The 24,056-nt window shown below is 34.4% G+C and overlaps 4 protein-coding genes and 1 pseudogene across 5 annotated transcripts; 4 read left to right on the top strand and 1 right to left on the bottom strand.

Annotated features, from left to right (window-relative positions):
- Nucleotides 1-3,416, bottom strand: LOC114369249 (DNA-directed RNA polymerases II, IV and V subunit 6A-like). Its single transcript, XM_028326439.1, has 6 exons — nucleotides 3,268-3,416; nucleotides 2,819-2,852; nucleotides 2,535-2,704; nucleotides 2,408-2,459; nucleotides 370-437; nucleotides 1-269 (listed from the first exon to the last, which is right to left on the bottom strand). Exons 1-6 carry the CDS (start codon nucleotides 3,300-3,302, stop codon nucleotides 200-202), a joined length of 429 nt encoding a protein of 142 aa, XP_028182240.1. The 5' UTR covers nucleotides 3,303-3,416; the 3' UTR covers nucleotides 1-199.
- A 3,753-nt stretch (nucleotides 3,417-7,169) lies between these two features.
- LOC114369441 lies at nucleotides 7,170-9,132 on the top strand (annotated as a pseudogene).
- Nucleotides 9,133-9,244: 112 nt separating this feature from the next.
- On the top strand, nucleotides 9,245-9,864 carry LOC114369442 (probable methyltransferase PMT15). Its single transcript, XM_028326676.1, has 2 exons — nucleotides 9,245-9,323; nucleotides 9,449-9,864. The coding sequence occupies exons 1-2, from the start codon at nucleotides 9,290-9,292 to the stop codon at nucleotides 9,679-9,681; spliced, it is 267 nt and encodes an 88-aa protein (XP_028182477.1). The 5' UTR covers nucleotides 9,245-9,289; the 3' UTR covers nucleotides 9,682-9,864.
- Nucleotides 9,865-11,743: 1,879 nt separating this feature from the next.
- LOC114372454 (protein FAR1-RELATED SEQUENCE 5-like) lies at nucleotides 11,744-15,921 on the top strand. The gene is made up of 5 exons (XM_028330018.1): nucleotides 11,744-12,104; nucleotides 12,637-15,016; nucleotides 15,170-15,322; nucleotides 15,409-15,468; nucleotides 15,579-15,921. Exons 2-4 carry the CDS (start codon nucleotides 12,647-12,649, stop codon nucleotides 15,463-15,465), a joined length of 2,580 nt encoding a protein of 859 aa, XP_028185819.1. The 5' UTR covers nucleotides 11,744-12,104; nucleotides 12,637-12,646; the 3' UTR covers nucleotides 15,466-15,468; nucleotides 15,579-15,921.
- A 3,265-nt stretch (nucleotides 15,922-19,186) lies between these two features.
- On the top strand, nucleotides 19,187-24,056 carry LOC114372496 (protein IQ-DOMAIN 1-like). Of its 2 annotated transcripts, XM_028330074.1 has the most exons (4): nucleotides 19,193-19,754; nucleotides 21,807-22,013; nucleotides 22,325-22,393; nucleotides 23,060-24,056. In XM_028330074.1, exons 1-4 carry the CDS (start codon nucleotides 19,377-19,379, stop codon nucleotides 23,798-23,800), a joined length of 1,395 nt encoding a protein of 464 aa, XP_028185875.1. In that variant the 5' UTR covers nucleotides 19,193-19,376; the 3' UTR covers nucleotides 23,801-24,056. The 2 variants fall into 2 exon arrangements, with proteins under 2 accessions (XP_028185876.1, XP_028185875.1); XM_028330075.1 differs by lacking the exon at nucleotides 21,807-22,013 and having other exon boundaries at nucleotides 19,187-19,754.

Here is a 24,056-nt window from a genome sequence, read left to right as displayed (position 1 = left end):
TATATAAACAAGTTGAAATATAAATTATACTAAAGCTTAAAAGTACAAGTTACAAGCATTCAAAGACATCACTGTAAACCAAGTTTTAAGGTGGGTGGGATCATAGATCAGTATCAACCTCAAACAATTCAAAGATAAAAGTTACGAGACAAAAATTTAGGGCCTGTTACTCCTCTCCCCACACCTGTCAGTTCAATCATCAATCACCACCCACTTGCCTCTTCCAGGAGTCTTCCACAATCAGTTCATCGACTCCCCAATCTTCATAACTGTAGAATTTTGCAAAAAATGATAGCAGTCAGTATGGCATAATGTTATCAACCTTAACCTCCCCCAACCAAGAAAAAAGTATAATGGCCACTATTTTACCTTCCATCAGGCAAGTAGCGCCGAATTGTAAAGGGTATTTTCCGCTCTCGGAGCTCCTTCATAGCAATCTGATAAGTTGAGATAACTAGATATCAGGTGTTATATAACAGAGCTAACAAACAAAACATGTATACTCCTGAATCCTAATACAGAAATTTTTTGAGACAACTGTCTACAACAAATAATCAAAATTGCAATACAGGCTGGAAATGAACACTTGGGATAATTGATATCCAAAAGGAGATCAACATGACATATTGATGGCAAGTAAATATCCTCAAGAGGCAAACTGCAGAACAGGTAATACTGGACACGGATTTTGTCAGTGTATAAAAATCAGAGAACTTATTTCTAGAATGGTGTACACAGTGCATTCTTCAGGAAACCACAGAACTTGAGAATCAAATAACATAAAACAATAACAAAACATTTTTTCAATATATAAGGTACACTGCTCATGTGACTAGATTCAATATTGGAAGACTGAAGCAGTTTGTAGAACTTTTCAGTTGAGGTCAATAATGATGACAAACTTATCTTACACAGAAACAAGAAAGCTTCACATGTCATTGGAAAATTAAAAAGAGCATGTCATTGTCAAACTGAATAACAAACCATTTTAAGTTAGAAAAATGCTAGAAACATACTGTCATGCACACTCTTTTGAACACAGTCTCATTGGTTGAAATTTATTAAAAATCACAAAATTGTGGGTCTTACATAATATCTAATGAAACTCTATCTTGTTTTGTAGTTTTAAATAAATTTCAGGCAATAGAAGAGTGTATCAGAAAAGTGTGTTCCTGACACTCCTCTTTAAGTTACGCAAAATGCCAAAAATCTTTTCTTAAGGAGGCCAGAGACAAAGGAACACAAACTATGATGGGGAAAGTAATTTACAAGCTGATTAAAGAGTCATAACCACAAGAGAAAATTACTCCACCCACTTTTAAGATGAACATATTGCCACTGTGATCTTCCCATCCTAGGAATCTCTATTATTTAAAAGGAATATATGAAAAGACAGAATTCACACATGTTATATGTGTATTTAGCTGAACATCTGTGCAATTGCAGAGGGAGTTATAAAACAAATTCAAAACACACAAACCATATCAGTAGTGTGCATGCTACGACACACTATTCAATTAAGGAGTCCGGAGGGATGGAATCCTCTGTCCCATTAGCCTGCCTCACCCCCTATCCCTCCAATAAAACAATGACGTGTCATTTAATGAATCTGTGTCACTGCTCCCTTACTTTAACCAAGGATTAACAGTATTGTTATTGTTTGACACAATGTCCTCTTTCATTCGCAATTCTCATTCCAGTGCTTCAACTAACAGCAATCAAATTTCTAACCAAAATCCATCGCTCCTTGTAACAACTCCAGCAGCCATTCATTTTTGCGAGCAAAAGAATGAATAAAATCTGGCTCCATTCATCAAGTCCAGTGTTGTTATAGACAACGGACCTGGACCTGGAGCTGGCTGGTGTCATTGTCCCTGCAAGTGTCGGCAAGGAAGTCCAGAGGGTGGCAACATCATGGAAGAAGCCACTGGTACAGTCGGGAACATGGAACACGCACGGTGCAGAAGTAAATTCAGCACATCAAAGCAGAAAAAGAATGAAAGGGAAAAGGATTGAAAACTGAAAAGATATATACAGAGACTCATTGATTGAAAAGGGAATATGAGAATGAAGAAACAACATTAATGACACCGTTAACCCTTAGTTGAAGTAAAAGTAAGGGAGCATTGTCACAGATTCACTAAATGACATGTCAATGTTTCATTGGGGGCAAAGCAGGTGAGACAGACTAATGGGACATAGGATTTCCATCCAGTCAGGAGATCACTAAAGTGATAAAAGTGGAAGCTTCTGAATGAAATATTTTCTACATATGGTCATACCGTCATATATTTGGAAATTCAAAACTGGCACAAGTTTGGCAATGAAATACTCACAATGAGCTCAGATGCAATAACATTAAAGAAAAAAAGTATCAAACTGCAAAGAGAACAAAAGGTTCTATTACCTCAAGTGGGTCAGTTTCCCCCTCCAACTCAACCATGACAGGTGCATTCATACTGCTCAACCAGAAAGGCAACATGTTAGAAATAATCAATGAGCAGAATCTTAAGCTCACGATGTCCTGAACAAACCTGATTTGAAGAGCACGGGTACCTAAAATCCTAGCACGCTCATACTTAGTCATATATTTTGATGTCTTTCGAGGCCGCTCCACTGGTTGTTCCTCTTCCTTATCCTCAGTGTCAATAGGCTCTCCAGTTAACTCATCATTTTTGTTCTCCAAATCTTCCTCTGCACCTTCCTGTTCATCAATCAATCCACCAACCAATAATTCAATTAATTCATTCAATGCTGAGTACCATAACATGTATTTGTGCAGATAAAAAGAAAGGACACAAGACAAAGAGTTCTGTACCTCAATCTCGGGCTCTGGTGGCTCATCCTCGTACCTGCACCACCACCCTTTATTCCATGAGAAACCATTCAATGAAAACATACAGATTACAGAATCAACGCTCTAACCCTAGCAATTGAAGCATGACGACTGATTTTAAATGGACGTTGGAAAGAAAGGGGCAAAAGTGATCAAATTCAGTGGAGGAACATATGAAAAGTTTTTATTTTGCTTAATATTCACATGAAGCACAAAAAAAACTACAAGTGTTATCATGAACGAACCAAAACCAAAAGAAACACGGAATAAATACACGATACGGTGCAAAAAAATAAATTTTGGGGCACTGTGAGTTGCAGAATTGCTGACATCTGCTGTGGGGAATTAAGGGTTTTCAATAGTCAAATTGAATTGGGGAAAACCCTAATTTCTGTGTGTGTGTGAGAGAGAGAGAAAGAGAGAGAACGAACCCCATGTCGATATCCTCATAGTCATCGTCGGCCATCGCGAATCGCAGAGTGTGAAATAAAACGTTTCCCTGAGCTTAAAGCTGCGGTGTGTGCCCTAAAACCCTCACCGAGAACAAAGACAATGATGTACTAGAATAAAGGTTGCATCTAATTATATTATATTATATATATATATATAACAGGATTACATGCGAGGAAAAAACAATTTGATGTATTAAAACAATTATTAAAGTATCTATATATTATATTTATTTGTATATTATATAAAATATGGTTGTTTACTATGTTTGTTGGTATATTTGACAAGTGATGATGAAATTAAGACTTGCGTAATTAATTTATTTTTTATCTTAAAACAAACAAAATAAATTTCAATCAAATCTATATATTATTTGTATATTATATAAAACATTAATGTTGATTGTGTCTAATTTGCACGCATAGTAAATAATGGTAAAATTAGGTCGCATAATTAATTTATCTTTTTCGTTAAAATAAATTTTAATCAAATCTATACAGTATTTATATCTATATATTATATTATATAAAGTAAAATAAGGTTGTTGAATGTGTTTGTTTGCATATTGGAAAACAATGGCGAAATTAGGTTTCACTTAATTAATTTATCTTTTTTTTGTTAAATCAAACAAAATCAAATCCAAAATAAATTTTAATATAAACATAAAAAAAAATATTTGAAATATTTGTTTTAACCTATAATGTTTTTATTTTAAGAATCAAAGAAATATTATGACTAACTCAACAATATATCTTCTATTTTAATGTTTTTTAAATAAGAAGGGGTTCTCGGGAAGCATTATAGTTAATTTCTTTTAGAGTGCATTTGGAAGAGGGAATTAAAATAGAGAAAATAATTATTTAGAGGATTTAAAATCCCTACCCGGAGCCTAAATAATCTATTTGGATGCTTATTTAGAAGAAATTTAAATTCTTTCAAAAATGAAGGAATTCTAAAATTCCGACGACTTTCACAGAGGACTCAGCGAGGCCATTGCCGCGGTCAGGGGAGGAGGCGAGGCGGGCAATGACGGCGGTCCAAGCCTTGATGTTGGGGAGGTAGTCGGAGCGGAGGAGGAAGGTGTGTAGAGCGTGTGGTTGGCCTTGGTGTATGAGACGGTGAAGAGGCTGAGATAGTTGGTGTTAATTGCTATTCATGAGTAATAAATGCATAAAAAAAATGGGATAAAAAGTAGCAGGGTACCTCTAATTTATGATTTTTTTGTGAGATTTGTAAAGAATTTATTCTTTTGTGAATTTACACAATGGAAACTTCATTTGGATGACTATTGTTGAACTTATTTGAATTTTTAGGCTAAAGAAGAGAAGATTTTGAAATGCTGATGAAGGGCTCGCTCAGTGAGCCAGATTGGCTAAGTGAGGCTCATCCGCACAGTGAGGAAGTCAGTTCGCTAAGTGAGTACAAAACCCTAGAGAATGTTGAATAAGAGAGTAGCACGCTTAGCGCACAGCCAACCCGCCCAGCGAGGATGTTGTCTCTTTTCACGCTTAGCGCGTCCAAGCCTGCTTAGCGCCCAGCCACTAATTCTCGCTCAGCAAAACATGCTCGCTCAACGCGTCTTCGTAAGCTGAGAAGCCTAAAATTCTTTAAAACACTGAGAAAGGAGGGGAAATGTGGCGTCAAGCAACGTGGAAAGGAAGGAACATGGCACCAAGACTAAAGAGAAGACATTTTCTTCACATTTTACTTTATTATTCCATTCCTACATCATTTTCACCCTTGTATTGAGCCCTCCTTGCTAATGGAGGGCTAGACACTTCATTTTTGACTTAGCACTCTTGATGTAAAAACTCTAACTATCTATTTAATATTATTACTAGTGTTCTATGTTTCTATCTGTGTTTATTTTCCATATTTGTGGCTTGATCACCTATTTATATGTTTTGTTAGGTTTTGAATATTAGAAAATGCTTAAAGTCCTTAAAACTTGGTAGAGCAGCTAGAAGTCTGCATTTCTAGGAGTAGTGTGTAGTAGTCTAGTAAATATTGCATATTTTGCGTAGTACAATTTCTTAGAATGAGTTTGTTGAGGAATTAATAACGAAACTAGGAGGATTAGGCTCTTTCATGCAAGGAATTACGGTTAGAGTAATTTAACGGTGCAAGAACATTAAAGTAATATTAAATAGAGAAAAACCTATTTAGTTACTTTAAGAGAAAGTTCAGTAGAATACTCCACGATATTTTCATCTTGGTATTTGTTCTATTATGCAATTATGCGTTTGTCTTGTCATGTTATTTTTAGTTTAGAAAAATTAATTTAGGAATTTGAAACATGAATGAGTTCTTTCATTTTATTTCACTGCACTTGAAATTGTGTACAAACTGAATATGTGGCATCTAAGTATAACAAAATTCTCATGGACACGATACTCGAACTTACTGTTTTAATTACTACTTGAGCGAATTGGTACACTTGTCAATCTAGCTAAACAGTTGGCGTTGAGGCGGTGAAGCAGGCGCTCATTGTGGAGGCACGTGACAATGAATTGGGCACACGTGAAAGAAGAGGGCATGTTCTGGTAAGAGAGTTGAGAGACCAAGTGACTGAGACAGGTGGGGTTAGGGAGGTGCGTGGAGTGGGAGTAGGCGAGCTAGGCTTCTTCAGTTTTGTGGTCGCAAAGGAGGGAGAAAAACTTGTGGTCGCGGGGTTCCAAACAAGAAATTTTAACAATGAAATAATTTTAATTAAAGCAATTAAAATTTTTAGAATTTAAAATTCTCTAAAATTCTAAAATCTCTCGTCCAAACACATTTTTATTATAATCCTTTTGGCTTTGGGTATGTTTTATAGAGGAATCTTTCATTACATTGTTTCATTTCTCAAATAATTTATGTTTTTTAGAGAATCTCAAATAACCTACGCTAAAATCAAATAGTCAAATATGTGAAGTACCTGAATCCCACTAGAAGATGGGTTGAATAGTGTAAAGGATAAAATTTAGTCTTTCGAAAACTATTAAAAACTTTTCTCAACCAAATGTCAATGAACAAAGGGTTTCGTCCAAAGGATTCAAAATTACTTTGCTTATAAAACCAGTTCACAAAATTTGAATAAGATAGTGTAAGAAGTGATTTAAAGAAACAAACAAATTATATAGAAGCAATAATAAAAACAAAAAGGTTTTATATTGATCTTCCTTAATTCTTAGACTACGTCCAATTCTCTTTCAAACCTTGAAGGGTTTCACTAATCAAATCTTTGATTACAATCAATTATTCTCTATATTATGTTTGATTACAACTAATGTTCAAAGTTGACTTTCATCGTATAAATAAAAAGAAACGTTAATATCATAAAACAAAATGAATTAAGAATGTCAAGATAAAACAATTTAAATCTTCCCTTTTATACGCTTTGACAGGGTTAGGATATTAGTTTAAAAAATATTTTTTATGAAGACATAAAATTATACTATTTATAAATTTTTTAAGTTTTTGATAAATATTTTTTATTTTAATTTGTTAACTAATGTTATAATGAGAGTAATTAGTCAAAATTAAAAACAAATAAATTAATTTCGTCTTTCCCGCTTTACTTTTTTTTCTTATTTATTAAAAAGAAAAACAATTTAAATAATTGAAAGAAAAAAAAAATGGGGAAATGCGTAACTCATGAGAACGAGATAAGTGGAGTTGCGATATTACCTTACATAAAAGGATACGAATACATATAAGTTTACAACAACAAAGCAAATAAAATCTTCTCTTTCATTGTGTCTATGCCTCTACACTGGTTCCGCGCGCTCATCGTATCACACACACTAACCATCTTCCTTAGTTCAAGATACTCCAAGAATCCAAACAGTGATGGCGAATGCTGATTCTTTTTCCTCTCCCCGCAACCTCACCGTTGTTTTGAACTTCAGAAAAGCACAAATTCTCTGCATCACCTCCAACCTCCTCGCCGCGTACCACCAAGGATCGCGCCTCACCACCGCCCTCTCTCTCTCCGCGCAAATCTTCTAGAACGTTTCCGCGATGCAGCGCCAACTTCAGCGAGTACACGCCGTGTCAGGATCCGCAAAGGTCCCTAAGGTACAAACGTAGAATAATATACAGAGAAAGGCACTGTCCCGAAGAGTTCTTGAAGTGTAGGGTACCGTAACCCCTTCCCCTGGCCGGCGAGTAGAGACCGCGCGTGGTTCGTCTTCCCCGGCGGCGGAACCACCTCCCCAACGGTGCCGATGCCTACATTGAGGATATCGGAAAGTTGATTAATCTTAAAGATGGCTCTATTCGGACTGCTCCCGATACTGGCTGTGTGGTGGGTAACCCTTCTTTTCTCTTCTCTTTCTCCTTACAAAAATATTAAATTAAATAATCATTATTATTATTTAAAATTTTGATATGTATCAAGATTTGTTATGTTACTACAAATCAATAATAGTTTAACGGCTGTCTATTGTCCTACATGAATTATCCATATTAAATATTAAATTTTCGAGAAAACTTTCCAATGGTTCAGGCTATTATTGTCCCACTCCTACATGACTTTATACTCTTTCTTAGTAAGTTACATGACCTCTTCAACATAAATAGTTCACATTTTTACTAATCAATAGAATTATATTAGGTTTAATTAGCATTGTCTATATATATCCGCAATCCATACCAAGATAATTTATGAAACTTTGTTTATGAATATATGATAATCAGGTTGCTAGTTGGGGAGCCTATCTTCTCTATCACGCAGTATCCTAACATTGTCAATTGCACCAAGGGATACCCACGAAGCACAAGTTCAATTTGCTCTTGAGCGAGGAGTTCTTGCATTGATTGGAATCCTAGCCCACCAAGAGGCTTCCTTTCCCTTCCAGAGCTTTTGACATCTCCCATTGCTCTCGCTGCCTCATCCCATGGGCTGAATATGGTATATATATATATATATATATATATATATATATATATATATATATACATATACATATACATATATATATGCTTATACACATTAATATTCTTAATCGATCTTATTTAATTATCACACCACAAACTATAAAATTAATGATCTTAAGTCATAACTTGTACTGAATATTCTTTTCACTTAATTGTTGAAATAGATGGGATTTTTCTTAACGAAGTGGATCGAGTTCTACGCCCTGGTGGGTATTGGATTCTATCTGGGCCACCAATCAATTGGAAGAAATACTGGAAAGGGTGGCAAAGAAAAGAGGAGGACTTGAACGAAGAACAGACCAAAATTGAGAAGGTAGCCAAAAGCCTTTGCTGGAACAAGCTAGTGGAGAAGGATGATATTGCCATCTGGCAGAAACCAAAAAACCATTTAGATTGCAAGGCCAATCATAAACTCACCCAAAACCGATCATTCTGCAATGCACAAAGTGATCCTGATAAAGCTTGGTTTGTCCAATCTCCTTCTGTTTATTGTTAATGTGTCAAGGATTTTGCATTTGTTTTATAAATATTTTGGTCACCTTTCATGTATACCAACATGCAAACATGTCTTAGTCCTGTTCCTGAAGTGTCTAGCAAAGAAGAAACTGCAGGTGGGGTAGTGGACAATTGGCCAAAGAGATTAAAATCCATTCCACCAAGGATTTATAAGGGTACCATAGAAGGGGTTTCAGTCGAAACATATTCAAAAAATTATGAGCTGTGGAAAAAAAGGGTATCATATTATAAGACAGGGAACAATCTACTGGGAACTGGGAGACACCGCAATCTCTTGGATATGAATGCCTACTTGGGTGGATTTGCCGCTGCACTAGTTGAGGACCCTGTTTGGGTCATGAACGTGGTTCCTGTTCAGGCTAAGGTTAACACACCTGGAGCCATATATGAACGTGGCTTGATTGGAATATATCATGACTGGTTAGCACCATATCATAGTACCTTTTCCCATGTTTGATGAATCTCTCTCTCTCTCTCTCTCTCTTTCTAATATGCTTGAATGAATTGCTTGATTCTCTTGCAGGTGTGAAGCGATGTCTACTCATCCTAGAACTTATGATTTAATTCATGCGGACTCAGTGTTCAGCCTTTACAGTAACAGGTAACATGTTGGTTTACAAATGTTGAATTCTATATGTAACATGAATGCGTAAAACTCTCTTGTTCTTATTGATGTTAAAAAAGCAAACTAATGTGATTATGTGATGTGGATGTGAATATTGGAAGACATTCTGCAAGAAATGGGTAGGATTCTTAGACCTGAAGGATGTGTTATCATCCGAGATGATGCTGATACATTGGTAAAAGTAAAGAGCATCGTCAATGGATTGGAATGGGGTAGTATAATTGTAGACCATGAAGATGGACCTCTTCAAAGGGAGAAACTTACATTTGCTGTGAAGAAGTATTGGACAGCTCCAGCAGCTTCCGAGAAGACTAATGAATTTTATTTTTTGTAGTTGTTAATTTTTCTCTTTTGCTGCTTTAGGTGTCCTTTTCTTATTTTTTACTTTTTTTTCAATGTACTGCTTTGTCTTCTTAACTTACATTTTTTTTTTTGGAGGGTAGGGATATATGCAAGCATTTTTTGTGGAATGCAAGTTCAATACTGTAACTGAGCAGAACACCGAGTCCAGGGATAAGCATTATTGTGTTACGTGAAATAGTGATATTACTTGGACAGTGACCTTAGAGAGAGGCATTAACTGCCTAATAATCCTTGAGGACTTAATTTTTAATTAGTGGCTTTGTCTGGTGATTAACACCTAGAGACAACGATGATAACTAACGGAGTTAACAGTTTTCAGAAAACAATTTGAGAAAAATTACAGCCTGGTTCGAGAAAATATTTATTCTTTATTTTTATAAATAATTGCAAAAACATAATTTTTGCTCACTTTTTTATTTTAAAAAATATGTAAAAATAGTTTGAAAAATGTTTTTTTAACTACTAAGAAAATAAAAAGTAAAAAAATTATTTTTAAGGGATTTATTGATGTATGGCAAATCCAAAAAACATTTGTCGATGTACACTTATTTTTTAGTTGACTAATTAAAAAACAAGTAACAGTGAGTGTGTATTAGCCAAACTAGATTTTGACCCGCGATGCACAAGATTAATAGACTGTGTAAGAATTTTTTTTCTTTTTAGTATTATTATGTTTTATGTGATTATAAGCCTAACTATTTCATTTTTTGGTCTGTCTTGTGAAGGATTTAATTAAGACATGATCAATTTATAAAATGCAAAAGGGGCACTTATTCAACCAAGCGAGATTGTTTGATTTCCTTCATAACTTTTTTTTATAAGAATACGTTGTACAAGTCATTTTAATTAATTTTTTAATTTTTTAATTAGTTGAAAATTTTATTTAATTGTTTGATAAATAAATTCTTTTAAATAGTTTTAAGCATTTTTTAAAATGCTACTTAAAATAATATTTTTTAAAAATATTAGCTTATAATTTTTTGGATTTTATTATTTTTTTATCTTTAAAATATTTATTCAATTTTCTTATTATCTTTTTAAAATGTTATTTATATTATTTTACATTTTTATCTATTTCAACTGTTAGTCTTAATAAACATAACTTTAGAGTAATTCTTTTGAGAATAATTATATATGGACATTTAGGGAGTGTTTAAATCTAAATCAATCCAAAATAAAAATTAAAATCCTCAAAAAACCTAAAATCGGATCAAACTAATTCTTTTTAGATTTATTTGAATATTTTTTTTTCTTTCACAAACCCATTGGTTTAGTTTGATTTGTGGTTTATATTTTTTGAATAAATCACAATAGTTATATTAATACTTATATTATTTTACTGTCATATATTTTATATGTATATTACTTGAGTTTAATGTTTTATAATATTGTGTATATAAAACTTATATAATATCTTTATTTTCTTTTTTAAATAATTTTTTTAAAATATATTTAATTTGAAATAGATAAAATTTTAATTTAACATATTAATAAGATTCATAAATTGTTATCAACAATTTTTTAATGTAACTTAATTTAAAATATATAAATTTTAATAAAATAATATTTTAATAAAAATCACAAAAATTGAATCAAATTAAAATATTAATTTGATTTAATTTAAATTCTATTTTAAATAAAAATCAGACTAAATTAAATCATATGTATTTTTTAAAATTTGGTTTGGATGATTATTTTTTTATGAAAAATCAAACTAAACGGGAATGGAAACAACCCTATAGACACTCAAATGTAATATCCACTTATTTAATAAGTGTGTTTTCTTTATGTCTTTCTACCTATCAAATTATATAACCTATAATGTCTATATTTTTTTTTTCTTCTCTTTATATCTCAAGGTGTTAATTAACGTAGGCGCGTCTAATCAACTATATCCTACTTTTGAAATAAGAAGAGAGGGTAAGCGTAAAAAAACTGAGGGATATGGGGAGAAAAATAATATTTGTGTAATTTTAAAAATATATATTATTAAAAATTGATTTTTTTTTTAAAAACACTAAATGTGTTTCATGTCTTTTCTTTAATCGGTGCAACTATGCGTTTTATCTGCTAATCTCCGAAGAGGAGCAGAATCGTCTTCTCCATCGTGTTAGGGTTTGCGGAGTTGTTATTTCCCTTTGTTTTGTTTCTTCGTACTCAGGGATAGAAGCAGCTCCAATCCAAATCATGTGTTTTTGCAACTAATTAACTCTGCAATCCAACGTCACATCACGGCGTCGCAGTTCCTCCAATCTTTCACTAAAGATTATGGACAGTGTCGTGCGTCCACTGCACGATATTTTGTTCCTTTCCGTCGATCACGTGCTCTGCCTCTGACCTCCAACCCTAATTTCACTCTTCGTCGTCTCAGTTCCCGCCTCTCCAAAGCTACTGGTAAGGGTTGTTTGCATTGCACTCACCATAACATAACCTCAGCAGAATTTGTAAGAACATGATCGATAATGAATCATCATTCAGTTAAAACTCTAGTGTTTGCCTTTTCTTTTTATTCCCCCAATTTTGACGCACGTTAAAGCTTCATTGGACTGTAATTCTAATAGAGAAATTGAATGTGTCATTGTGCAAATTGCAGATTGAACCCAGGTGAGTTTGAAACATTATTTGTGGATTTGGCATGAACTTAGTTCTCACCGTAGTTGGCTTTATTTTGTGATCCATATTTTTTTTATGGACTAAGTAAATTAAATTAATAATAAATATTTGCACTTTTTAGTGTGTGTTTGTATCTCCGGTTAATCCAACCGAACTTGGTACACTTTCATAGTGTCATCCAATCAATACCTGTCATTATGGTAAGTTGGTTGACTTTTATAAAAGTCATACCAAAGTTGATTTCTTATTGGTTGATAATGCGTGCCTATTAAACACTTAAATTAATTTGCTTATTTCTCCCAATTTGGTGAAGGTTTTTAATAATGGATGGGGATCAAAACGAGTTGGGTACTGTGGGTGAAGGGAATGTTGATATTGGACCTCAGACGTTGAATAACTTGGACTTGAATGTGGAGCAGAACTGTTGCAGCTCAAATGTTGCTCACGCTAGTGACACTCAATCCTGTCATCCTTCTTCAGCAAATGTACTTAGCGGTGATACTGTATTGGGAATTGGTACGGAATTTGAGTCCGATGATCATGCATACCAATTCTATAACAAGTATGCCAGATTGTTGGGTTTCAATGTTAGAAAAGATTGGATAAATAGGAGTAAGGTGCATGGTCAAGTGGTGTCTAGGAAGTTTACTTGCTCCAAAGAGGGATATCGCAGGAAAGACAAAAGAGATGCTAATGTGAAGAAACATAGGAAGGAAACGAGATCTGGCTGCTTGGCACATATGATTGTCACTCGGCAACCAGATGGTAAATACCAGGTCACCCATTTTGAAGCACAACATAATCATGACAATATAAACTCTAACTCTAACAGTGCTAACATGTTAAACTTGCAAAATGAATTTAGTGTTGCTCAAGCTGTGGAAGCTGACTCAAACAATAGTTTGGGACCTAAATCAAAGTCAGCACTAGATGTGTTGAATAAAAAAACAAGTGCCCGTGAATCTCTTGATCTACTTTCAATGAATTATGATAATTACCTTCATTATGCGAGGGAAAGAGATATGAAGGAAGGAGAAGCAGGGCGTTTGCTTGGTTACTTCCAAAGGCAACACTTTGAAAATCCAACATTTTTTTATGCCATACAGCTTGATGTTGATGACAAGGTTAGCAATATTTTTTGGGCTGATGACAATATGGTGGTGGATTATGAACATTTTGGTGATGTAATTTGTTTGGATACAACTTGCAGAACAAACAAAGATCTTCGGCCATTTGTACAGTTTTTAGGTATTAACCATCACAGACAAGTGTTAATCTTTGCTGCTGCTTTTCTGTATGACGATTCCATTGAATCATATAATTGGCTATTTCGAACTTTCATTAGTGCAATGTCTGGGAAAAAGCCAAAGACCATTCTCACAGAACAAGAAGCTGTAATTATTGAAGCCATCAATACGGTTTTATCTCACACAAACCATTGTACATGTGTATGGCAGTTGTATGAGAACACTTTGAAACACCTCAGCCATGTTGTTAAAGATGCTGAATCTTTTGCAAACGATCTAAGGAGAAGTATTTATGACCCCAAGGATGAGGAAGAATTTACTCATGCTTGGGAGGCTATGCTGGAGAAGTATAATCTCCAGCAAAATGAATGGCTGAGATGGATTTATAGAGAAAGAGAGAAATGGGCTGTTGTCTTTGGTCAGAATACATTTTTTGTAGACATCAAAGGCTTTCATTTAGGTGAGATTTTGTCTAAAAAATTTAGAAATTATCTAAATCCTGACCTTGATGTGCTTCAATTTTTTAAGCATTTTGAAAGGGTAGTAGATGAGCAGCGTTACAAAGAAATAGAAGCTAGTGAGGAAATGAGCAGGTGTTTGCCAAGGCTAATGGGTAATGTGGTTTTGTTGAAGCATGCAAGTGATATTTATACTCCAAGAACATTTGAAGTATTTCAGCGAGCATACGAGAAGTCTTTAAATGTTCTTGTTAACCAACACAGTAGAAATGGATCATTGTTTGAGTACAAAGCAAATACATTTGGGCATACTAGACAATACAATGTCACCTTCAATTCTTCTGATGACACAGTTGTCTGCAGTTGTATGAAGTTTGAGCGTGTTGGTATTCTGTGTAGCCATGCACTAAAAGTTCTTGATCATAGAAACATAAAAGTAGTTCCATCTCGGTACATCTTGGATAGATGGACAGGACATGCAAGGTTGGGAAATCTTAGGGAGATTAGGCAATGTAAAATGCAAGATAATCCTAACATGGTTGTCACAAGCTGTTACAAAGATTTGTGCAACAGACTGCTCAAGTTATCAGCAAGAGCCTCTGAATCTATGGAGGCTTATCAGTTTGCCGCAAGGCAACTTGATGAAGTGATGATAGGAGTGGAGAAAATCTTGACATTAAAAGTTGAGCAACGTCAAGTTATCACCTCAAGTAATATTGATGCAAATGCTTCAGAAAATGAGCCTGCAGAGATCTTTCTGAATGGACATTCAATTGAGGATCAGGATGAAAGTAACAGAGCAAATGGAGGAAAAGACAGGAGAGCTACATCAGATAGGGGCTATCTAACAACCATGACTTGTAATGGAGCTGATTCTGATAGGATTTTGAATGTAGAAGTATCTCCACCAAATACCGTTGTATGCATTTCAAGCCCCTCGTCTGCATATGTTTCATCTCATTCTGCAACACCAAATCCCATTCTGCAGGTCATCTTATAGTTTATTTTGTGATCATATTATTTGTTTACAGTTATCAGCAAACATAATGCTCAACTTTTAGAAGAATATATTCTCTCTCTCTATATATGTGTGTGTGTGTGTACAAAAGAGAATTTGTTGATTCTCCCAATTGTGGTACAGGGTTTGTACGGTTTTGAAGCCAATCAAGTGGTTCACTGCATGTATGAACAGACTAATCATGTGCTCGACCATCAATCTAATTCTAACACCTTACAACCACCAAACATCTTTTCTAACCAACAGGATTCTCCTGGTCAATCTCAGCTGCTGCAGGTGTTTACTTTTCCAGTCATCAAAGTGTTTTTGATTATATGTGGAATATGCATCTGTGTATAACATGTTAAGAAATTTTTACTTAGGAGCCTATAATCCAGAGCACATACCATGCGTCCATGCTCAGCAATAATCAGATGTGACAGGTAAACTCATCTTGATCATAAGCCACCACCATCCCTAAAAAAAAGGATTTTTGGCAGGTGGATTCATGTAAGCTAACTTTTAAAATCTTCTTTGTGTATATTGGTTGTAGGGGATGGATCTTGACATCCGAAATCCACATTCCTCTTCGTTCTTGCTGTATGACCATAGATACAGAAGTTCCAAGTCTGCATGAAGTACAAGGGGAGAACATGGTTAAATCATTTTCCTCTAATACTCTTTTGGTAGGGCCAATATTTTTGCTGTACAGTGGGGATTGATCTAGTCATAAGCATTGAAAACAGATTCATCCTTCTTTCTTTGTAAATAACCAAACATTCATCATACCATATTGTGTAGCTCATATGAACATTACTTAATTGAATGCGATGGCCACACAACTTTTTTGGAATGAAAGCTAACATATATCTACAAATATATTTATATTTTTTTTGTAGATAATACATTCCTTTTTATCCTCTTATTTCTTGACTTGAATAACTTTAGTTCACTTTTGATCTGCTGTTGTTTTTACAAGGAATGCAATTAAAAGATATTTCGTTGCCACTCTGAACAAGGAAAACGTTTGAAAACCCTAAAAATGTACTGCTTGATGGCCTGAGAAGATTCTGAAAATTCATGATACATTTCTGTTTTAAGATTCTTCTGATACACTGTAAGTTTATATATAATGAGAATAATTTTTATTTTAATAATGTGAGAACTATAAATCTAGACACGATATCAGTTATATCACTTGTGGATCTGGATCCTCTTACTCTAGCTTATAGCATGAGCACATGACTTTGTTATTTTAAGAGATACAAATTCAACGGTGGGACATTGTGCCGAAATTCGGGACCCTGTCCAAATATAGGTCATTTCGTTCAATATCTTGTGTCTATAGTCTATTCCATATCTCTCATAAATTGGTAAGGAGATATTTGACCAAAATTTTCTTAGAAACCATGAGCTTTCTGATTATTTCCCTCCTACCCCTTCCTCTTTGAAGTTATATTTAGCATGATTTTTAATTAGTTGATATTGTTGAATTTATTTACATAGAACACTGCTTAAAAAAAAGCCCTTTTTTTTACGGTGATGTCTGAATTTTTTTGTCATTTTAATGGATCATTTCATGACCGTTCTGGTATTGTATAGTTTGATTTTTCCTGCTTCCACACAACTTGTGTTAAGATCATTTGACTACTTTGTAGTTGTACCGTACACTACCTTTATTTAGTTTTATTGACTTTTCTGCTGAAGAATTTTCCTAATGTTAACTGTTAAGCCACATTCATTGACTCGTCCGCTTATTGTGTATTTTCATAATGTTCCCATTTGCTGACTTTTCATTAATGTGCTTGACAAAATGTCAGAACTAAACGGTAAACTTGGATTTGTAAAATGCAACCTTAAGCTGCTGGAGCATCCACGATATTAACCGAATTGGCTTATCATTACCTTTTTATAAAGTGATCCAAACTTGCATGCTCACATGATTGCCAGAATTTGCACAGAATTTTTTATCCTAAAAAAAAAAAAACAAAAGATAATCAGAAACAAGGTGACACTTAGTTGCTTGAGGGCTTCCCAAATAGTCGGGGACTGGGAGGTTGGCTATTTTTAGAGAAGCAAGATGGTATTATGCCTGTCGGGCTTCCTTGAAATGATAGGATCATTATTAGCCGAAACATGTGTTTGGGAAGGAGAAAATAAAGATGTGCCTTTCTATTTATTACTTCTGTTAGAGCGTAATACACCATTCCTGTTTCGGTTAAATTAATTATTTTAAAGATTTTCAATCGATAAAAGTGTTGTCCATGTAACAAATTAAAGGAAATATTTATTCCAGAGAGAACTTATAATTCTTACGGAAGTACATAAGAAAATATTAAAATAACATTTTTTTTCTTCTGATTTTCTGTTTTTATTATATTTTCAAATTTTAATTAATAAGGTGTATAAACACCGACTGGTGCAATAATCACTCAAGCATAACCCGCACGGGCGGCACGCCCATGTTTGTACATTATGCAGGTCATTTGGCAACCGGCCCATCAGCTTTAGTCAAACCACGAGATAGTTTTTCCTTTTTGACACTGAGATTACTGAAAAGAAAAATGATATATTTTTTTTTAAAAAAATATTTTTATTATTAGATAAAAATTAATATATAATTTGCATCATGCATTTCTCACTTTTTTATTCAATAAATTTCATTCAAGAATAAAAATATATTAAAAATATATCTTTATTTTTTACTGTTAAGTGATTGACTTATCAAATTATTTATCAAGTTATGAAAAAGATTCAACAAAAGACAGAAACAAATTTACCATTTGTTTTACGTCAAGCAATACTTGGAGTAACTCCCGATATAGCAATAAAAGCACAAGAAGCGGATCAACTCATCAAGCTCCTGAGATAGGATCCACACAAGGAAAAGCATTTGTCATTCGTTGGTTATTAGGGGCATCCCGAAAACGTCCAGGTCAAAATATGACTTTCAAATTAAGTTCCGAATTAGTGGATGTTGCCAAGGTAGTGATGATGCCATAGGCAAAAAGGAAGAGACTAAGAAAATGGTAGAGGCCAATAGAGTTTTTTTTGCACGTTTTCGTTAATCCATGAACAAGATCAATATAGACCCATAAATCCATACATCTCGATTGAAAAAGAATCAAAATTAATGAATATATCTCTCAAAACAAACAAAAAATAAAAACATAAAATCATAAATCAATTAAACCCTCTTGGGACTTGCTTAAGAATGAGAAAGAGGAATCTTATTTTAAACTTGTTGTGATGAATGTGTTTCTACTTCATTAACAAACCACCACCAAGTCAAGTTACACAACTTGTGAGGTTTAACTTTATGAGATCTGGTTGTGTTGTCGAACACATGGATGGGAGGAGGATGATTGTGAATGTGTATAGACAAAAAAAATATTTTGATCCTTTTTTAAAATATAAAAAATTAAAATAATTTTTTTAAAGATAAAAATTCAAATGAGTAAAAAAATTAAGATAAAGGCCAAATAGACCATTCAGCCTAAATCTTTCATCTTCTTTTTTGCAGTCATACACAAAAGTTAGCTGGCTAGATTATCCCGACATTAAATTCCAGCATCTAGCATGAATACACACGTGAAAATACATACATAACTGTGTCAGTTTTTATATATGATTCCAATCGATAAATACTCCTACTATGCTGTAAAAAAAATATCTTTTTCACCAAGTAAGGAATTCTTATTATCGATTCATTTATTTCCATTTAATTTAGTACAATTTTTTACTATTATAAATTGCACCCATCTTTATAACTTTGATAAAAAAAAATGAGATAAAAATCAAAGGAAGGGATAAAATGTGTTCTTGTTCTTTTTTTTTTCTAGTCTTATTTATAAGATTGTTTAAACTAGTTTTTTTTAGAGAATAGATCCTTTTAATTTTTATTATATATTTTGTTATATGAAGAAATTTTTTCAATACAATTTCTGTGTGAAAAAAGTTGTCCTTTACAGTCTTACTGGTGCAGTTATATTATACCCAATTTTATAAATACATACGACTGCTTTGAAGGTAATACTCATTCACTGAACCATCATATGTGCAGTAAAGTTTCACCATAACAAATTAACAAATTGATGAAGACAAAGTTATTTACAGGAGGGGTCGGTGAAAAAGAACAAAATGGGAATTGCGAGTGGAGAAGAAGGTGTTAATAAAAGCGCGTGAAGTTAAACCCGAAACAGAATGAGACGTCCAAATCTCCGACACTCTAACTACTAAATCCAAGTATTCCACAGAACTTCTTCAGCCACTTCCATTTTCATTCTCTTTCTCTAACTAATCTCATTTCACTTCTCTCTCCACCAATGACTTACTTTAATTGACTTCAGAAATGGGCTTTCTCCGGCGACTTTTCGGCGCCAAAAAACCCTCCGATTGCAAATCCGGCAAGAAAAGATGGACCTTCCTCAAACACACCGTCAGAAACAAGTCACTCCCGCCGCCACCGATACCCCCCGCACTCAACACTCACTTTGATTCCTCAACTCCCTTGGATGCCAACAAGCATGCAATCGCCGTCGCCGCCGCCACCGCCGCAGTAGCAGAAGCTGCTCTCGCCGCCGCCCACGCCGCTGCCGAGGTAGTCAGACTCACAAGCGGCGGCGTCGCCGCCACAAGTACCAGCTCCAGAACCGTTGTCACGGCGGCGCGTGTTGGCAACCTTGAGACCGCCGCCGTTAGGATACAATCGGCGTTCCGTGGTTACTTGGTAAGTGAAAAAAAAATACTAAAATCTATAAATTTTTTTCACAATTTACGATGATTGATGATGTCCTTGGAATCATGGTCATCCTTTTTTGTTTCCGAGGTTTTTCTGTTTCAGTTGTTTTTTTTTTTTTTTGGAAAAATTTCTTCCATGGTCAGGTAATTTCAAATCTGTTGACTCTATTTTAATTTTTATTTATTCTTTTTGAAATGGAATTTTTATTTTCTACGGATTTTCTCGGGAATAAAAGGGTGGTCAAATATTGCTTGTTTTTCAACAGTGAGATTTTTATTTTAATTTTAAAATTATTTTTCGCACTGAAAGCAACCTGTTCCGTGGACATAGGTGTTGGTCCCCTTCCACCACTGCACCACACCTTTGCCTCCTTCCAAAATAGTGAAATGTACATTAATTAATTTTTAAATAATTAATTTAAGTCTTTTTATTTTTATTATAGTAAGATTCTGGAATGTGTTTGTTCTCTCTGACTTCTGGAGTTGGATACTGCTGCTGAGTGCTGACAATTTGCTATATGTATATCATGCCATCAGATTCAGACTAGAGATTCCTTTTATTTTCCTATCCTAAGTTTTTCGATACATAATTTACGTTTGACTAATTATATTTATAATAATTCATTTTTCCCCTTTGTCTTGTTGCATCACGTAATCCTTTCTCATAAATTATAAAAATTATTTACGAGTATCGTTTTCCTTTTCGGTTTTGAGAATTATTGTTACCTTTTCTTATCACGTGCTAGTGTGCTACATTTATTTAATTTATTGCTTTCAGTCATTTCTGCCATGTGTGTTTGAGTGCCTTATTCTACCTTATCTCACAAACTTTGGCTTTACATTACAAGAATATTGTATTTTCCATCAGAAAATGTTGCTCTCTAGTCTCTATTCAATATAATTTTTCTAATTTATTAGTTCGATAAAAAAAATTAATTAAATTAATAAGGAATAACATAGGAAGGGAAATAGAGACTCCCAAGTACCCTACTCCTAACAAGGTTCAATTTTTATTTTTTATTTTTTTTTAAAGAAAAAGTACCTTTTTTGGAATTTGAGTGTGTAGGAATTCCAGGACATTGTGGGGGATTCAAAAGAGGAAAATAGGATGTGAGAGTAGAATAAGAGAACCCCACATATAGTTGGTGAAATGGTGAGTTATGATAGTTACCTTTGCAGGAGGCAAAGTAGAATGGCCCTGTGCGCAAAAAACATCAAAGGTTAGTGGCCCTGTGCCAGCCAATCTTCAACCACATAAGGTCATGGTCCTAACTACTCATTGGTGGGGGTTGCTATTACTCAAATGTAATGTAATAGGAGAGAGACCAGCAAGTTGGTAACTACTAATTTTGTTTTTTGGCTACGTATGAGGGGTGCATTTGTGATCAAGTCATTTTCTTGCCAAATCAAAAGATCAAAATACCATTCCTTTGTGGGGGAAAAAGGGGGCCTTTTCACCTTACTTTACTTAACATAAACACATTCTAACTTTAATGTGAAAGAAGTAACTATGGTTAAGGTCACTAACCGACCATAATGCATTCTTTGTTTGGAAAGGTTAGAGAATGGAGCCAGATTACTATATTCATTGAACTAACGAACTTAACTCTTTTACCCTTTTTGCCTTTCTGCTGGTTATGCAAACTAAACTAAAGGGCAAATGTACAATAGGAAGCTTCAACGAATAAAAAGAAGAGTAATGACCTTTATGCAACAAATTTTTACAATAATTTCTACACAAAGGAAAGATCAAAAAAGAAAAGAAAAGAAAATATGAGAAATGACCTACGAAAAATAAAAAACAGACCGTTAGATTGAACAGAAAAAAATTGTTGGAAAAGAAAAGAACATCGTTATAGAATGGATTTTCATCATGGTGTGTGTTCATTACGTGTTCAATAATGACTGTGAACGTCCACCAGCCCCCCCTTCTGGATATTTCTCAATTATTGGTAGTATTGTAAGATTTCATTGCTTGTAGAAGGTCCTAAATTACAATATTAATTTGTTAAAAAAAGTGTTTTTTGGGTGAATTTGGAAGGCAAGGAGGGCATTGAGAGCGCTTAAAGCATTGGTGAAGTTGCAAGCATTGGTTAGGGGCCACATTGTGAGAAAGCAAAGTGCAGATATGCTGAGGCGCATGCAAACATTGGTGCGACTTCAGGCCCAGGCACGTGCAAGCCGTGCGCACTTGTCAGATAATACGCCTTCTTTCAACTTCAACTCTTCCCTACTTTCTCACTATCCTGTATGTAAGCAAACACCCTTTTTTAAGCATTTTACAACTGTCATCATTCTTTTCTTTCTAATCTCTGCCTAACTTTTTCGTTCAAGCCTCCTCATTTTCTTCAAACATATGCATGTCACCTTTTAAAACGTTATTTTTCCATATGTTCTTCCTTTTCTGCTTGTAGTAAAAGCTGAGCCAGCGCAAGGTTGGCATTGAAATCTGAATAATCTGTTTGAAAAATTGCTATTATTATTACTCAGCAAAGAATGACTCGTCAACTATTAACTTGCCTGATCATCTTTTTTTTTTTAATTCTTTTATACTTGTAGGTCCCTGAAGAATATGAGCACCCACCTCGTGGCTTCAGTACAAAATTTGATGGATCTTCTATCCTTAAGGTACACGATTCTTCCCCATTATAACCACTATTGGGAGGAGCTGCTCTCCTTAGGCTCTCAAGAAATGTTTTTATTTACAAATGATATTTAAAAAAAAATTAAAATATACTAATAATTACTTGATAAATAATATTAACTTCATACAGTCTAATATATATATATATATTTTTTTTATGAAAAAAGTCCCTACCTTATTATGATTTTATCTCTTCTCATAAAAAGGGCTGCATTGCTTCTTTCACTCTCTTTAGTGAAGTTCTTTCTCTTTCCTTCAAACTATTAACATCAACACACAAATTTATTTCTTCTTTTCTGTCTTTTCTTTTGTTGGGTACAAAGCTTGAAAAGAAATGTTAAATGAATTTAAGATAAAATCATTATAAATTTAATGAATTATTTGGTTCGTTTGAAAATGACTTATTTATAAAGTTTGCTTAAGCCTAGATAAACCTTGGACCGGCCTAAAGAGCACATAGGTGTTTGAATCAGTCCAGTGTTGATATAACTTGAGCAAAAGTTGACTAAAATGTGTAGGCAGTCTCAATCAATGAACTCCCAAGCAACAAATATTTTCAATTCTGTTCATTTCTGGGTCTTGTGGATATGGTTTAACTCTCTTAATTCTCCCTACTTCAATTGCATTTTTTTTCCTCTTAACACTTGCAGAGATGCAGTTCCAATGCTAATTCTAGGAATGTTGACTCGGAACGAGTCGGGTTCGATTCCAACTGGTTAAACCGTTGGATGGAATTAGATAACAAGTGTAGCCAAACTGGAGATGCTTCATTGAAAAATAATGGACGCCCTGATGATGATAAAAGTGACAAGATTCTCGAAGTGGATACTTGGAGGCCACACTTCAAGTCCCACCACAACAGTGGCAGCTCCTCTCAAGCAGCACATTATTATCTGAATGCTGATTACAATAATGAGAACTTTGCGGCGGCACACGAGTCTCCATCAAAACGTTCAGCAAAGGCTCTAAACCAAAGCTTCTCATCAAGGGAGGTGTTGCAGCTAAGATCATTGAAGTTTCACAAAGGAAAAGAAGAAGCAAGTTCAAGAACTGCTGACAATAGTCCACAAGCATTTTCTGCCAATTCTAGAAACGGAAGTGGTGCAAGGAGAGGAGGAGGACCCTTTACACCTACTAGGAGTGAGTGTTCGTTGGGTTTCTTCAGTGGCTACACGGGTCACCCCAATTACATGGCAAACACTGAATCTTTTAGAGCTAAGGTTAGATCACAAAGTGCACCTAGACAAAGGCTGGAGTTTGACAGATACGGTTCCACTAGGAGGCCTGTTCCTTTGGTGGGGCCTAATTCAGACCATGATTCAGATTTAAGGAACAAAGTCTTACCTCCGTTTAACCAAACGAACAGAATTGGGAGTAGCAATTTAAGGTGACATTGAGTGTGTTACAAGACAATCCCCACTTTTTTTCCACAAAAAAGAAGAGACATATTATTTCCTTTTGTTTGAGTTTCTTGTGTGTGGCAGCAGTTGAGAATGTAATTATTATTTTTTACATGTATTATTATAGTCCATACACGATTGTTGTCATTGTTGACGTTTTCAGTGAGTGTGGATTTGTAAATCATGACTTGGTTTGACTGTTTGCTTAGTGGAGTGCATGTTTTTAATCATAACTTACATGGAACTA

This window comes from Glycine soja, chromosome 10, assembly GCF_004193775.1.
Source record: "Glycine soja cultivar W05 chromosome 10, ASM419377v2, whole genome shotgun sequence".
Taxonomy (NCBI): Eukaryota; Viridiplantae; Streptophyta; class Magnoliopsida; order Fabales; family Fabaceae; genus Glycine; species Glycine soja.
Note: the sequence above shows the minus strand (reverse complement) of the source record. Positions and strands in the feature narration are given on the sequence as shown.